Source organism: Primulina tabacum, chromosome 8, assembly GCF_025594145.1.
Source record: "Primulina tabacum isolate GXHZ01 chromosome 8, ASM2559414v2, whole genome shotgun sequence".
Lineage (NCBI taxonomy): Eukaryota > Viridiplantae > Streptophyta > Magnoliopsida > Lamiales > Gesneriaceae > Primulina > Primulina tabacum.
In genome coordinates, this window is record NC_134557.1 from 6,587,556 (window position 1) to 6,603,052 (window position 15,497).

At 33.5% G+C, this 15,497-nt stretch overlaps 2 protein-coding genes across 8 annotated transcripts; both read right to left on the reverse strand.

The window, feature by feature from the left end:
• Positions 1–1,545: 1,545 nt before the first annotated feature.
• LOC142553418 (CBS domain-containing protein CBSX3, mitochondrial-like) lies at positions 1,546–4,415 on the reverse strand. 6 transcript variants are annotated; one of them, XM_075663647.1, is made up of 6 exons: positions 4,184–4,415; positions 2,877–3,139; positions 2,665–2,746; positions 2,097–2,170; positions 1,955–2,015; positions 1,546–1,842 (listed from the first exon to the last, which is right to left on the reverse strand). In XM_075663647.1, exons 2-6 carry the CDS (start codon positions 3,132–3,134, stop codon positions 1,700–1,702), a joined length of 618 nt encoding a protein of 205 aa, XP_075519762.1. In that variant the 5' UTR covers positions 3,135–3,139; positions 4,184–4,415; the 3' UTR covers positions 1,546–1,699. The 6 variants fall into 6 exon arrangements, with proteins under 6 accessions (XP_075519762.1, XP_075519764.1, XP_075519765.1 ...); XM_075663649.1 differs by having other exon boundaries at positions 4,189–4,399; XM_075663650.1 differs by having other exon boundaries at positions 2,877–3,144; positions 4,189–4,399.
• A 4,522-nt stretch (positions 4,416–8,937) lies between these two features.
• LOC142553420 (mitochondrial import receptor subunit TOM40-1-like) lies at positions 8,938–14,671 on the reverse strand. 2 transcript variants are annotated; one of them, XR_012821945.1, is made up of 12 exons: positions 14,413–14,671; positions 14,196–14,277; positions 13,991–14,090; positions 13,811–13,906; positions 13,684–13,734; positions 13,396–13,461; positions 12,570–12,671; positions 11,811–11,879; positions 11,627–11,710; positions 10,190–10,272; positions 9,430–9,525; positions 8,938–9,326 (listed from the first exon to the last, which is right to left on the reverse strand). XR_012821945.1 is itself a non-coding variant. In XM_075663653.1 (11 exons), the coding sequence occupies exons 1-11, from the start codon at positions 14,549–14,551 to the stop codon at positions 9,270–9,272; spliced, it is 942 nt and encodes a 313-aa protein (XP_075519768.1). In that variant the 5' UTR covers positions 14,552–14,669; the 3' UTR covers positions 8,938–9,269. The 2 variants fall into 2 exon arrangements, 1 of the variants encoding a protein (XP_075519768.1); XM_075663653.1 differs by lacking the exon at positions 10,190–10,272 and having other exon boundaries at positions 14,413–14,669.
• Between the last annotated feature and the right edge of the window lie 826 nt (positions 14,672–15,497).

Consider the following 15,497-nt stretch of genomic DNA (forward strand, 5'->3'; position numbering starts at 1 on the left):
TATATAACCACGTCGTGTAGAAAAAATGTGAATTTATCGAAATTTTGATATAATATGATATTGATATCAAAATTTTCGATATAACAATAATACAGAATTTGAAAATTTTCAGTATATATCGAAATATCGAAATCATATATATTACTTAAAAAATATATAATTTATAAAGTTAATTTTTTAAAAAGTTATAAAGTGTTGTTTTGATATAAAATAGTATATATCGATATCGTATCAAAATATATACCGCAACATTTCGGTATAACCGATATGTTAATTATTCATACCAAAAATTTCGGTATAATACGATATTTTTAATATCGTAACTTTTTATACAATATTGTACATGTATTTTCGAAATGGTACGATACGGTATGTATTTTCGATATGCAACAATCTTGTTTCACATTAATTAAAACCGATGCTATGGAAATAAACATGAGTTTTGCAAATTTTAGAACATAGATGGATCTTAATAAACTTCTAGAAAATATAAATATTAAAAATTTAATAGGGTTGGATATAAAAACAACTCTACTTTTGGACAGAATATATATGAACATCTTTCGGTTGTTCATGGTGAATTAAGTACGATACGTGAAAGGTTGAAATTCGTATGGTGGAAAGGATTCCAAAATATATATGTTATAACTGAGGTACGAGTAGTCAACGGCTTAAACGGGAATCTAAGTTACACGAGAGCCTCTGCCTCAGAGATCAAGGATTTAAGGCAAACTTCAAGTGCTCTCGGTCTCAATCATATCCGGAGAACATCAAACCGAGCTGCTTATTTTTTAGTTGTTTTTTAGTTTTCTTCTCGATCATCATTTTGTTGGGTGATAGAGACTTTTCTACTTGGCTTGTAAACTTTGTAATGACAGACTTTTCATATTATTAATTGATTTACAAGCTGCTTGAACAAAAAAACAAGCAAACATACTGCTTTTCCGACAAACAAGAAAAGACAAATGTATACTGAATTTGATGTTTGTTAGTGGAGTATGTCTCTTGTGAGACGATCTCACGAATCTTTATCTGTGAAACGGGTCAACCGTACCGATATTCACAATAAAAAATAAAACTCTTAGCATAAAAAATAATAATTTTTCATAGATGACCCAAATAAGATATCTGTCTCACAAAATACGACCGTAAGACCATCTCACACGAATTTTTACCTTGTTTTAGTGATATCAAATTGAACTTAATATTATGTCAGCAGCTATGAAAATGAGAAAAGGAAATGTGTTATAGAATAAGAGTGTTAGGTCATAGATTCAACTTATAGCACCCCAAAAAGTTTGACTAATAATTTTTCTGAGTTTATAAGCTATTATTTTATTAATTTTAATTTTAATGTTATTGATTTTATTTTGGGAGGAGCAAATGTGAAAAAAATGTCGACAACACTTTACATGATCAATCCAAACTTTAAATTTCTGTAAGTGATATACAGATTCTTGGTCAAAATTTCTTCCCGGAGAAGATGGAACCACAAAATTTCGTTCATAATTGTTTGTTAGTTGTTGATTTTGAGCCACATTAATCATTCCCAACACGTAAGCATGCATCATATTACTGATAACAGTGTTGTAGATTCCATCGTTATCCAAAACATTCGTAGACAAAGCTAAAATCAGACACATTTACAAGACTGAGAGACCATCTCAAGTTATTTTTACCAGAGTCTACTGCTCCCTAGCTAGTATCCTCCCTGTATAAAGGCATTCAAGCGATTCAGTTCTTCCCGATGTTCGTTCACCACAGCACGGACCACGTCTCCGATGGACACCATGCCTATCATTCCCGTGTCATTGATCACCGGAATGTGCCTGATACGGTTATCTGCGAATCAAGAATTTCATTTGTAAATTAGCAGCTTTACTTCTAGAACCATTCATGTGACACTTTCTTGATTTTTTTTTCATAGCTAGATGGCATGTGGGAAACCAGTTACCTGTCATGAGTTGCATTGCTTTCAGTGCTTTGGTCTCTGGCGTTACCGTGATGAGTTTGTTCTGCGCATAATCGACATATATATCATAAGAGTTGAGATGTGTTCCTAATTTTTGACGACGCTCGTTTCGAGTATACTATACCTCTTCGGTCATAATGTCTCCAACCTTTGTCGACTTCGATGACCGTCCTTGTACAATGATTTTCCTAAGATAATCTAAATCCACGGTAGGAAAAAATTTCATCAAGAATAACTGTGCTAAATTCAGTTCTTTGAAGAAATCTAGTGATCTTGTCAATGTAGAATTTCAAACCGGATGAATCTGCCATACCATGCTTTCGTTTCCTTTTTCCATATACTTCAGTATAAATGGCATGCAAATGACAGACTAGAACAGAGATTACAAGCTTCAATTATTTTGAGTCGACGGAGAAGATAAAGGAATCAATGTGCAAAGGTTATATATTTCAAGAAAACAATCCCAACTCCTCTTCGAGTCAAAGATCAAGTCTACAATTACATTGAAATACCAATGGAATGGTTTAACCTTACATAAAACAGTACAAAAGCGTATGAAATTAGACAAATACAAAAAATTTAGAGGATCTCAACCCCAGGAATGGTCTCAGAAATCAAGTATTTTGAGAGGTCAAACTTACATTTTTTGAAAAGAGAACATGTTTGGAAGCATTACAGAAATGTAGGAGTACCTCTTTCTGTGATGATTCCAGCAATTGACTTATGTTCTCCTGGTTGAACAACCACCAAAGCTCCAACATTGTGCTGTGTCATCTGTGGTGGATTAGCGATATTCAGTCGTTTTCATAATAAATTTGACTGATGAAATGATGAAAATTTACAATGTGTGGCAGAAATGAAGAAAAGCGAACTGATGCAAGAATGAAAGATATAATACTCTCACCGATTTAACAGCTTCATACACAGTGTCATCTGTCGTGCACCAAAGCCAGGACCCATCTGCGCTTTTCCCTTTTCCTTTCAGAATATCGGATATTGTGGTGCTTTCAAACCCATGCTCTTCCATTCGAGCAGCCGAGGCTGATTTGTGGCGTGCTAACATAAGAGGTCGCGTGGCAGGAGGCGCAAGACGCACATGATGTAGAACAGCATTCTTGAGCACATTCCCATGAGAAAAGAGAGCTTGAATTCCTCCTTGCATTGTTCCTATACTAAAAGAATATATTAGTACAGCTCCAAACAAATTAAAGTTGATATACTCTGGTTAACTGGGGGCCGGGGGCCATGGCATATCACACAAGACAAATTCTAAGATTTCTGGTCTGGTTAGTCTACCTATCAGTATCAGAGTCACATAAACCCGAGATCAAGTCCTAAACAGAAACGTTTTAAAAGAAGTCAAGTAATCTTAAAATGTTTCACATATGACAGAAATGAATTAACGGTACAGACGCTATGGTCTTCCCCTCTAACTGATGCTGTCCACAAACCCACAATTCGTTAACAACAGCACTTAACACCAATGGCATAAAAGAGGTTTAGCTCAATATCATAACCCGGACTTGACTAGGTAAATCTTGAATGTCATCTTGAACATCATTTCTCTCAAATAGACCAAAGGACTACTCGAATTCATATGCACATATCAACAACAAATAGTAGCCTTTTGTGTCCGATACCAGTACTAAAGCGATCTGATGAAGGTTCTCCTTTGGTGGTATGAAAGAAGATAGAAAGTCTCTCCAAACTCTCTTTAAGTACTTACCTACCTCTTGTTCACTCTTTTCTGGAGTCAAATCGAGAAATCTATACTTTTCGGGATAGTATCACGAGCTTCCCACAAATTGTTAATAGGAAAAGAGACTTTTTCGACAACCGTTACAGCAACCACCGACGAAACTGGACCTCATCCTTAACCATCATAATTCTTATCTGTATCTTGAGTGGATGTCTTTGGAGAGACATTAAAAAACAACAAGAGTACAAACTAGAAGAATCCGAAACAAATACCCCTTTTATTAAGCCATCTCAACATCAAATTTCTCAACCTATTCCGCCTCAACTATCTCAGCACAAAATTATTATCAACGCATTCACTCAACTCAAGATGGAAGATTCCCACAAAAGAAACACTGATTTTTCAGTAAAAAAAATTAAACCAGATTTTCAAGAATCGCCAAAACAAGCAATCCATTCACAGATATCTCACACACAAAGAATATAGTAAAGATTTGCGCAAGGGATCAGTACCTTACTCGTTGAAAGTGGAGTCAACTTAACTAGCTGAGTGAAGTAGCAGTAAAATTCCCAAGAAATGTGATCCTCCTTATAGAATTATACGATTATTATTTTGGATAAATATATAATGAGAAGTGCAACCTTAAAATCATAAAAGCATTTCCTTTTGCCATGATTTGATCACGACCCTACAGCAGCCCATTTGTTTCCTTTTACTCTGTGGTAATCACACGTGATAAGATTCTTATTCTTGGATTCCGTTGTGTTTCTCATACATATATATATATATAATACAATCTATTGGAAACATGAATCAGATTACTTAATACCTGGGCGGAGCCAGAAATATGATTCCGCCCGGACTAGAATTTTAGTCTCTAGAATTTTTAATATTTTTAATTTATATACCCGGGCTAATATCATATTATTCTAAAATTATACAAAATTTATCTATAAATTTTTTCAAAAAAAATTGGGCTACTCGAGTTAAAGCCCGGGTACAAATCCATGTACCTCCGCCCCTGCTTACTACCACCAAATTATATTTCAATGATAATAACTGAATGAGCATCCTGTACGATTCGTTGATTTGGTTTATCTTTACAGTAAAAATAATATTTTTGATATAAAAATAATATTTTTACTCAAATCAATATATATTATATAATATTTTTTTATAACATGGCTAAATAATATTTTGCAGTAAAAAATAATATTTTAGAGATAAAAAATAATACTTTTCATAAATCGAATCATGTCGGGTTGAAAATTCACTTCATGAAATTGACACATGAGACGATCTCACATATATTTTTCTGTAACTTAATTATGTATAATTTTCGACTTATTTTATTGAGTTCTTTTAAATTTTTAATGATATTGAGATGTTTTAAATCTATAAAATATAATTCAATGAATTATAATATAAGAGTAAGTTTTTTGAGTCAAACAAAAGTTAAAATCATTTGTATTATAATACTCTTTTTTTTTTAAGGTCAATGCTGGTACTTTATTGAATATTTAAAATGTCATTAGTTACAAGACGAATCAACCAAATAGAAAAATCTCTTATCTCCCACACAAAATGAGAGGAAGAAATAGCAAAAGAAGCGATTGAGTGTGCAACTGCATTCGCCGATTGTCGAATATGGCTAAGTGAAGTGTTACTTAAGGAGTCCAGGAGAATTCTGATATATGTAGCAATTGACCCTACGTAACTGAGATTCTCTTCCAACTTTGTGATTGCTTGCACGGGTAGTAGAGAATCTGAGGTGACTTGATGAAGCGATATGTTGCTCATTTGAGAGATCTTTAAACCGCTTTCAATAGCCAGAAGTTCAGCATATGTGATAGATTGAGGTTTGTTAATTTTCTTTCCAAACGCAAGAACTGGTTGCCCCTCATGGTTTCTGACCACCCCTCCAATTGCATAACAATTTGAATCTTCATTAAAAGTTGCGTGAAGTATTTTTTTTTTTTTGAAAGAATATAAAATAATATTAAAAGTTCTATCATTAAGACATAATATAAACTGATATTAATAAAACATAATATTGTACTTTTTAAAAGACATTATCTAAACATTTATAAGATAAAATTCGATACATATATCTCTTGGAATTATATCAGGCAAAGTACAAGAGTTTAACCAGTATATATATCTCAGCGTATTAATAAATAATTTCATTGTACTTTTTTAGGTTAAGTTTATAGAATTTCCATTGAAATACGTATGGTAAAAACTTGTGTGAGACGGTTTCGTGGGTCGTATTTTGTGAAACGGATCTTCTATTTGGGTCATCCATGAAAAAATATTATTTTTTATGCTAAGAATATTAATTTTTCTCGTGAATATCAATATGATTGACTCGCCTCACATATAAAAAAGATTCGTGAGACCATCTCACAAGAGACCTACCCAATACATGTTGAGACATAGTTTCAAAACAACTAGTATTGGGGCTAATATTTTCTTGTAAACTTATCTTCATGCTCGTTCTTTTTAATAAATAATTCAATACTTTCTTTTTCCAAAATGTATATACTTATTTATTTTTTTCATCTAGATTAAAAGTATAAGTGAAATAAAAAACCAAGATAGCATCCTAAACTCAAATATTAAAATTCTTACAGTTTGATCAAGGAAAAAAAGGGATTAATCCAATCATTGGGGGAGGCGGATTCAAGATTGGGGCCAATAAATGGAGTGAAAGCGTAATTGGATGCAACTTAACAAAATTAGATATGGTGTTGTGCACAATACTACGGGATCATGTGTGTATAATGCAGAGTCAACATAATTCAACGACTCTATTGTACAAAGAACAGTGTTCTGCATTCAAGCTTGGTTTCAGTAAATAGTGTTGTTAAGTTCATGAATAACTCTTTCTTTGACTCTTTCCTTGTTTTCCTATTCTGAAACAAACTTTAAGAATATTTGCTGTCTACTATTTGGTAAAATTGCATTTAGATTCTTGCTTGCTGCCATCCATCAAACCAACAATCTGGCTGTATATTCTCATTTGCTTCACACGGAGTCACTAAAATGTTAAATTAAATTAAATTAACTTAAATTAAATTAAAGCTTCTTCATCTAATAATTAAAAAAGGAAAAAAAATCACATCCTCGCGAAAGCAACAAGTTTTGCTACCTAGAAAAATATTTTAGAATTTGACAATAATTAATGTTGGTGTTGTAGGAGTTGCAAATTCGAAACTATTGGTAAATTATCGTAGGAGATGTTGCGAAAAACACTGAAACAAGACTGAGACACAAAGTGAGTCGATGTTAGAGTTGGACTTTATCACTTGAAAAATTTGTCCCTTATATTATGGAATGCGACAACCGTATTTCAAAATATAACGATTTGTGTTTTGTGATTGAAGCACTCCAAACCACAAAAATCGAGAGAACTTCTATGATATTTTTAAACTTTTCTGTATGAAGAAGGAAAATAATATGCAAAAATATGCAGCTGGTGAAAATTATGTATTTTCGGATTTCTAAAAGTCTAACTTTATTTCATTATGAGATATAAGTTTATTTATATTTTTCGTTGCAGTGACCTTTTCATGAATAATTGTGACTTTTGGATAAGATATAATCTAATCCGTCGTATCTTGATCTAATGATGTAGATTGCATCTCATTTGGTGAGACACAACCATTAGATCGCATCTCTTCATGATTATGACAATATTTGGATGCAACCCAAGATCAAACAAATCTCAACCACCAGTGTTAATCTCATGGTCCAAATTTGATCTTCCTGATCTAGATCAACCCGTCCCATCCAATCATCATTCAACTGTCTTGATTGCACCTACTCTTGGGTAGCTTCGATGCTACCCCCACATGGTTTGGATGGACAAGATTCACACACATATGTGATTTTAAAAAAAATTAATGGACCCCATGTATGTGTGGCTAAATTTGGGCTCTTGATTCTATCATGGGGGTAATGCCCCTACATGTAGGATGAAATCAACCCTACTCTTGAATCATCGTAACACTAGATCGTTATCTTTCAGATCACGATTCAACGGCTTGTAGTTGGATCGTAGCTGGTACCATCTCACTTGTCTTAGTGGCATTTATTCACTTGACATATCATCCGATCACTACCACATCAGCACATGTCACGAGTCTTGAATCACCGCACCTCTTCATCATTACCCTTTAGATCATGATTCAACGGATCTTAACCAGTGCCATCTCACTCATCGTACTAGCACACAATCACTCGCCACATAACCAAATCATTGCGACATGTATGCTAAATGTACAACTGTTACATCACCGCGCTCCACGTCATCAAGCCTAATTTTTGGGTTGTATGATTAAAGGCACATCAATGCTCTTCGTGTTGATGCGTACCTGTGAATTGCTCCATCAATGTGCTCTTTGGGACGTGCATGACTCGATCTCGGTCTTGAGCATGCGCGCACGCTCGGGCTTGGTCGAGTGTGTTGCAACTCCCCCAGCTCGTATGAATTTGACATGGCTTGACTTGAACATAAGTAATCACTTACATTACACAATTGTGTAAAGAATATTATATTGGATTGGTTTTTCAATGCGATACGAGTTTCTTTGATTTCCTATTACAACATTAATTGACTTAAGTACTAAATTTAAATAATTAATTTGTATTCACCCAAAATGAGATGAGTGGATTCGAGTGTGGGTCCAATTTTTCCTTGACCAGACCTGCTCCGTTGTGATCCCCTGTGTATCCTATATATGCATGTCAAATCCGACTGCGAGGTACGTGTTAATGAATGTTGAGAATCAACATAATTAAACTTTGAAATCCTACCAAAATACATTGAAGCACCAGTAAACTGTTCATGACGACCCGTTTTCTTCAGAAAAAGAGTGAACTATAATCAACCAAAGGTTTCCAAAATCACCTGTGCAAGTGAGAGAGCATGAGCAAATAGTAGATTCGAAAACAAGAGAGATACATGGCATAAATTTAACCTTTTACAAAAATATTGAAATATTGTTTGGTGATAACGATGATACATTGATTCATTACACATTCTAGTTTTATTCGATGATTGACTCAAAATCTACGAAAGATAATTATAAATTGTTATTATATTCATATATGTATAATTGATCCATCATTCATCCTCTCATCCCCAGCATATCTCTAAATTACACGATGAGTAATCAAACTCAAGGGACTGTAACGGAGAACAAAGATTCAAGGAAGGAAATTTTGCCAAGCATTCTCATAGGCACATTTGAAATAAACACGATAACCCAAACGCCAACAGGCTTTTCACTTTTTATTAATGCTACCACACGATTAATTGGATTAAAAAAAAAACATGTATATCTTTATGCATTTTAGCAGGTTATGAAATCTACGGTGGCCCGGGAAACGAATAACACCAAAAGTTCAACCTGTAAAAATTCAACTACAAACTGATTCGAGTCAATATAGCAGCAACTGTGGCTGCCAACGAATAATGTTTACTCCAGAAAAGCACGAAACCGATTCCTTGATTCTCATAGAAAGAGTAGAATCATCCGACCCAAATGATGCCCGCAACAACAATTGAAACTCATAACCAATATGGTACCTATTCTATTCTCCAACAGTTAATCCGAATCCGAACTTGTAATCTTTCTTACGGTGATCTATCTGCAAGATACAATTGCAGAACATGTTGAAAATTGATGAAGTGGCAAAGGGAAATGAAGATAGGTCTAAGAAAACAGAAGGAAGAAGTGGGGTCATTCCTTACCTCAGCTGAAAGAAGAAAATTAAGACCCATATTAAATCGCTCTTCCAGGAAAGCAGCCACAACACCATTGGAATCAATTTTTCCTCTTAAACGACACTGCCAAAGATAAGAGAGATGTTAGTAGGATACAGATGGAATTGTATTTTCTTTATCCAAAGTATCTAAAGATAGTAAACTGAAACATAAGACTATGTTGTTCAAATTCAAAAGCCTAGATGGCGAGATCTCATGAGTCCAGTCATGATTTCAATCCATCTCTATTCTGATCTGACAATCATTAGAGATGCAAAACATGTTAAAGAAAATTCAAAATAAATTTACATTAAATTGTATTGTTAAGGTTTGGATTTGGCCCATTGCGTACACCAACCCTATGCACAAGACTACTTGTTCGGTAATACAAGCAGTTCAAGTGTTTCTAGTCTAATATAAGTTTCTTATCAAAAAAAAAAGTCTACTATAAATTGAAGCGACTTAAATGATGCAGATATTCTCACAGCTGATGGTATGAATAATAATAATTCTCAGACAAGGTGATGGTTGCAGAGGACCTTGGCTTAAGCCAAGTATAAGATATGACCAATATAAAAACAATATGTTTAACACAATTTTTTAAAAAAAAAAAAAATCTTGACCAAATAAATATAACAATACATTCATTGAAGTAGTATTTAGTAAGTACTGCTCATCTCTGTTGAATCTGCAAATCCTTCATTCTTCCTCAAAATTAAAAATAATCATCATGAAAGAAAGTCCTCACTGGCGATTGAAAAGCACGAGGTTTTCCAGTACAGGATCATGCTTGATAAGCACCACTGAATGATTCAGAATGCATTCCAATATCTAACATTTAACAAGAAATTTTCACTAAAAACGAAAGTGGAAAGTTATTAGATTCATGGCATTAACAAAACACTGTCCATGATGGCTATGGCATTTTTTTCCAAAGGAATGGTTAGCCAATTTGTGAATAACTTAAGGAAGCCAAAAACAAATTTAAATATTGAAGTCGAAGGGTTGATGATTGACATAAAGATAGAAGCACTATTTCCAGCATATCCAAACAGCTCTCTCATTCATTTTTTTATCTGCATTTGAACTAATGAAAACTCCTATGGTTAGCCACCTAAATTATATCTTAAGGCTCAACATCAAAATAAGAGTGCCATCATAAGGTCAAGAGTTCGCAAGTAACACAATGTCAGAACTAAATAATATTGAAGAAAATGCAATATTTGCCGCCTTTGTATAAGAAAACCTGCTTCTGATTTATGTTATATATCCACCCACCATAGTTTCTACACCACTCCAACAAAATGTTCCCATTGATAAAGAATTCATTTGAATTTTACTTGCCTATAGGCATATGTAAAAAGTAAGTTGACAATATAAAATGATAGAAGAAAGTGAAAGCTAATCATCACAGCCGCACATTTGAAATTTAGAATTCGAGCAAATGTCATCAAGACTGAAATGCTCATAACAAATTGCTCCTTGAAATTAATACAAAATTATGAAAGTAATCAAGCACTTTCATCAATAAAATAATTTATTTAGAAAAAGGATGCATGGTTTTATGCCAGTAAACCGAAGGGTGTGATTCTATTTTACATGTAAAAATCAGATGCTAAGATAATAGGAATATGTTCTCAAATTTCTACTGCTCTCTCAATAAGACAGGTATAGGAAGCTATCCAGCATAAAAAAAATGTACAGATGTTCCCACAATGCATAGGCCACAAGGTTGAAAAACCTTCAGGTGAGAAAAGGAAAGGAAACAAAAGCTAATGCACAAAAAAGGTATTAACTGTATATCATCATGCCTACAAGCACGAAAACTGAAATTCATCTTTAGTTTACGATGTAACACAAAAGAAATCATATTAACCATAGAAAATTAATTTACGTTATGAACATGTGAGTGATCTCACAATACTAATCATCAACCAAACAGTTGAAACACCAGAAAATTTTCAACTGGCTTTTCACATGTTCTTGATAAGAATATCTATTTAATAAAGTATGCCTCTCAACGTGAACATAACAGAGCCTCTCTTACAAGCACGTGTGTCATCACCTTAGATAGGTTAAAATTATTATATCCACACACGCCAAAAAGGGGCACTGAGCTCAGGAAACTAGCACTAGACTACAGAGTTTTGAGTCAAGAAACTTAAATTAGTAGAATGAGAATCACCTGCCGAAGGATATAATCATAACCAAAGCTGGCCGTGGCATCCCTAGACATATAGTTGTACATGAAATCTGATGCTAGAGAAACCTAAAAGTAAAAGATCGACTTATGATCTGCCACTAGAAAGAAACGGGCACAAAAAGGTTAGATGTAAGAGCTTATGCTATGGATTATACACTAATGTTACCTTCTCAGATACTTTTTGTACATAGCCTAGAGCAACCATTCCCGTGCTAGCAACTTGTGCAGTTGTAACCTGCATGAGATAAAAGTTAATCAAGCGCTCTGCCCAAGCATCACCAACAGAGAAAAAGAACAAGTAAAACTTTTCCGAGTTTGGTTCTATTATGGCAACATATGGTTATTTTCAATATCATACAACAATTTGGTAGTCCTTATCAGATGAAATTCAGATTAGCAGTCCTAATCATCTGAAATTAAGTCTAGCAGTTCCAATTGGCTGAAATTCATTGATTACCACATGCTTGTTTCTCCGCCAAATCAACTGGTGTTTTTCATTTAATTCACAGGGTCAAAGGACTGCTATTCTTGTTACTTGCAAGCATTCGTTCAATTTTGATTAAAAAACAACAAAATAATGTCTATTTCATCCATGAACGTTACTCAGCTATTACACACACAGAATAGAGAAGCACTGCTAAATTATAGACAAGATACAAGAATAAAGTATGATGTGCTCTCTTCACTTATACGTAGGCAAGTACTAAAGTTCTAAGATTCGAGTTTTAGTATCCCTACAACTCTGTTGAAAGCCTTTAAATCTACTGAATGACATTTATGCCAGCATAAAATTCCAGGCAATAAATACAAACCAAGACTTCAATTAAATTAATTGTGAAACTACAAGAAAAAAAGTTGGAAACGAAACTGAAATGAAAAGTCTCAAACCAAAGCATGTGTTGAAGAAAGACCCAATAAATAGTACCATCTTGTCGGTGTTGTAACGTGCAGCATAGCCAATGCCAGATTTTCTATGTTGACCAGCCCAGAATACTTCCCCGCCCAATGATAAATGAGGAGTCACGCTCTGAAAAAATAATCATTGACTAAAAATTCAATCCTCCATAAATGCAAAACATCTTTAACATTTTTCATTCTGGAATTAATCATTGCAACCACATAAAAGAGTCGAGAGATACATCTGAGAGGACATGAACTTTCAAGAATGAAAAAGATTACAGTAATTGACTTAAGCTATAAAGGTTGTCATCCGATTAATAAAGAACAAGACAGAATTTCTTTGAGATCATTGTCCAGTTATGCCCAAAGTTCAACTCATTCTTTGATGTTTTCCCATATGAGATACCAAGCCTTACATCTCTTTAAATATCCATTTATTTATTTATTTCCATAATTCCTTGTTGAAGCTAATATCACTATTTTCTTGGGATTCTCTCACTCTCCCTCATATTTCACAAACTGTTACTTTCTCCAGCCACAAGTGCTTCCTAGTTTTCTAAGTTGCATCAACAATAATACATACTAGTATCCTTTGGCACACAATCAGCGCCTATATATTAAATTTTAATAAAGAATATAATTTTAAGTATATTAGATTTTTATATAGTGTAATTACGCTTCTATAAGTTTTTAAAATATTATTTTGTATTTTCATTTTATTATATTATTTTTCAGGATAAAATTATAGTTTATTTAACCATTCTTAAAAAAGCATATAATAGGAAACCCACATTTGGTGACCATTAATGCCACTCGTTCTTTTATGTATAGCATAGAATCAAATCATTCACCTGAATGTAGCTTGCACCAAATAAAGCACCATTTCCTACTTGAAACTGAGTCCTATAGTCAGATCCCTGCACATTATTTGGCATACTATTAACAATTTAACATCAACTCTTTTACTCAACAAAACACTGGCATTTATTGTACTGTTGGCCAGTGAGGAGTATGGAACTGGACGAACCAAAAGTTAAATCCATTAGTTAACAGCATAGATCAGGACTCCATAGGCCATAGCAACACAAAACCATCGCCATCCAAAAAAAAGCATTCAAATTTTCGATTAGCTTATTTACCTTATAATCAAAATTGAACATGCCGTGTGACATATGTGGCTCATTCGTAAGCTACAGAAAGAAATATCGATTATTGCATGACTTCAAGATATGAACAGATATATAAGCAAACAGCAAGTCTGCATACTTGAGCATTTCCCTTAAGTGTAAGGTTCTCAGACAAATCGCACTTTAATCTTGCATTTAGTCTACCATCTGTCATCACCCTTCCAAAAAGCATCAACTGAGAAAAAACAAGTAACTTTACCATGGTCATACCACGTAATCTCGCTATAAATTGAAAATGAGGAGTAAGTCAGTAATAAACCTTTGGATCTATAAAGTTAGCACCAAATTCATAATGAGCGGTGGGGATTTTAATAGTGTCAGATGATTGAGAAGGAATCTCTGTTGGTCCCATCATCACACTGATGGCAATTACACACCAAATTTCACATAAGCCGCAGCAAAGCAAAGAAAGACACCAAAAAAACAAAAACAGAAATGATGTAGAGAATAAACAACTAAGCCACCTATGACTGAGAGAAAAGTTCTGGTTTAGTCCTTTCGTAAAATCAAAACGCATTCCCTCAAAAAGCTCTGGCTTCAAGGACACTGTCAATAACAATAAACAAGCTCAGCATTTTTTTAAACATGACCTTTTTTAAAATATTAGATTAGATTCGCTATCTAAAACAACAAAAAACAAACATGAAAAAGACGGATGAGTATGACAGTAAAAAGACTTACTAAAAGCTTCGCGATGAATTTCCTCATACGGAATGGGGCAAGGCAAATCTAAGTAATCTACTTTCTTCTGCTCCGTGGAGGTTGGATTCGACGGCGGCGGGGGAGCTGCGGCAGTCGACGGAGGAATTAAAGTCGCCATGATCTCAAAAAATTTCCTGAATTTTGAGAAGAAGATCTATAAAAGTTGATTCTTTTTCTTCTGCTGCCGAGACAAAACCTCTCCTCGATTAAAACCCTAAACCCAACAAGGCAATAAGGGTTCGGTCCACTTTACATATGTTTATATTTATTTTTAATTAAAAATTTAAAAATTAGTGATATGTCCCATTTCTGTTTTTATAGCTGAAATTTTTTATTTTATAACTATGTTTTAAAACGAGCCTTGTCCAAAAATTTAATATGTCGGTGATAATCGAGGGGCTGGACAACAATTATTATCTTTTCTTCCAAATTTTTTATATTATTGTATTTAAATAAAATAGAAATTTATCTATAAAAAATCAAGTTCCTATATTAAATTTATCACAAAGACATGTGATGAATTGAATCTCTCATTTTAGACAAAAACTTGTGTAAAACGGTCTTACGGGTCGTATTTTGTAATACAGATATCTTATTTGGTAATCCATGAAAAAATATTATTTTTTATGCTAAGGATATTACTTTTTATTTTGGATATCGATAGGATTGACCAGTCTCACAGATAAAGATTCGTGAGACTATCTCACAAGTGACCTTCTCGTCAATTTATATATTTACGATGTATCTCACGATATTAGACAAAACAATGATGATATATCATACTCAAAACATATATAAATTGACTGTTGAATACATTATGTATCAAGAAATAGACGTTGAAAAGAAATAAAATAGATAATCAATAATGTAATATAGTAAAAATATCAAACAATTTAATCAAGTAATCTAGTGATCTTTATAGGTTTGAAATTTATAAACTATATCCAAGATTCCAAGGTAACATGTATTTCCAACTATTTTAAATATCATAAAAATTCATAGGAGATTATTTCACAAATTAATTTTGCGAGACCGATTTTTTGTACGAATCGACTTATAAAAAA

Excerpts from the sequence above, each read along its gene's own strand:
- LOC142553420 (XM_075663653.1), bottom strand. The coding sequence starts at position 14,551 with ATGGCGACTTTAATTCCTCCGTCGACTGCCGCAGCTCCCCCGCCGCCG. Across the intron at positions 13,907-13,990 it reads CTAACTTTATAGATCCAAAG|TTGATGCTTTTTGGAAGGGT; the intron begins GTTTATTACTGA and ends GTTTTTTCTCAG. Across the intron at positions 9,327-9,429 it reads ATTTTCTTCTTTCAGCTGAG|ATAGATCACCGTAAGAAAGA; the intron begins GTAAGGAATGAC and ends TGTATCTTGCAG.
- LOC142553418 (XM_075663647.1), bottom strand. The coding sequence starts at position 3,134 with ATGCAAGGAGGAATTCAAGCTCTCTTTTCTCATGGGAATGTGCTCAAG. Across the intron at positions 2,016-2,096 it reads GAGACATTATGACCGAAGAG|AACAAACTCATCACGGTAAC; the intron begins GTATAGTATACT and ends GATTATGCGCAG. Across the intron at positions 1,843-1,954 it reads AGCAATGCAACTCATGACAG|ATAACCGTATCAGGCACATT; the intron begins GTAACTGGTTTC and ends CTTGATTCGCAG.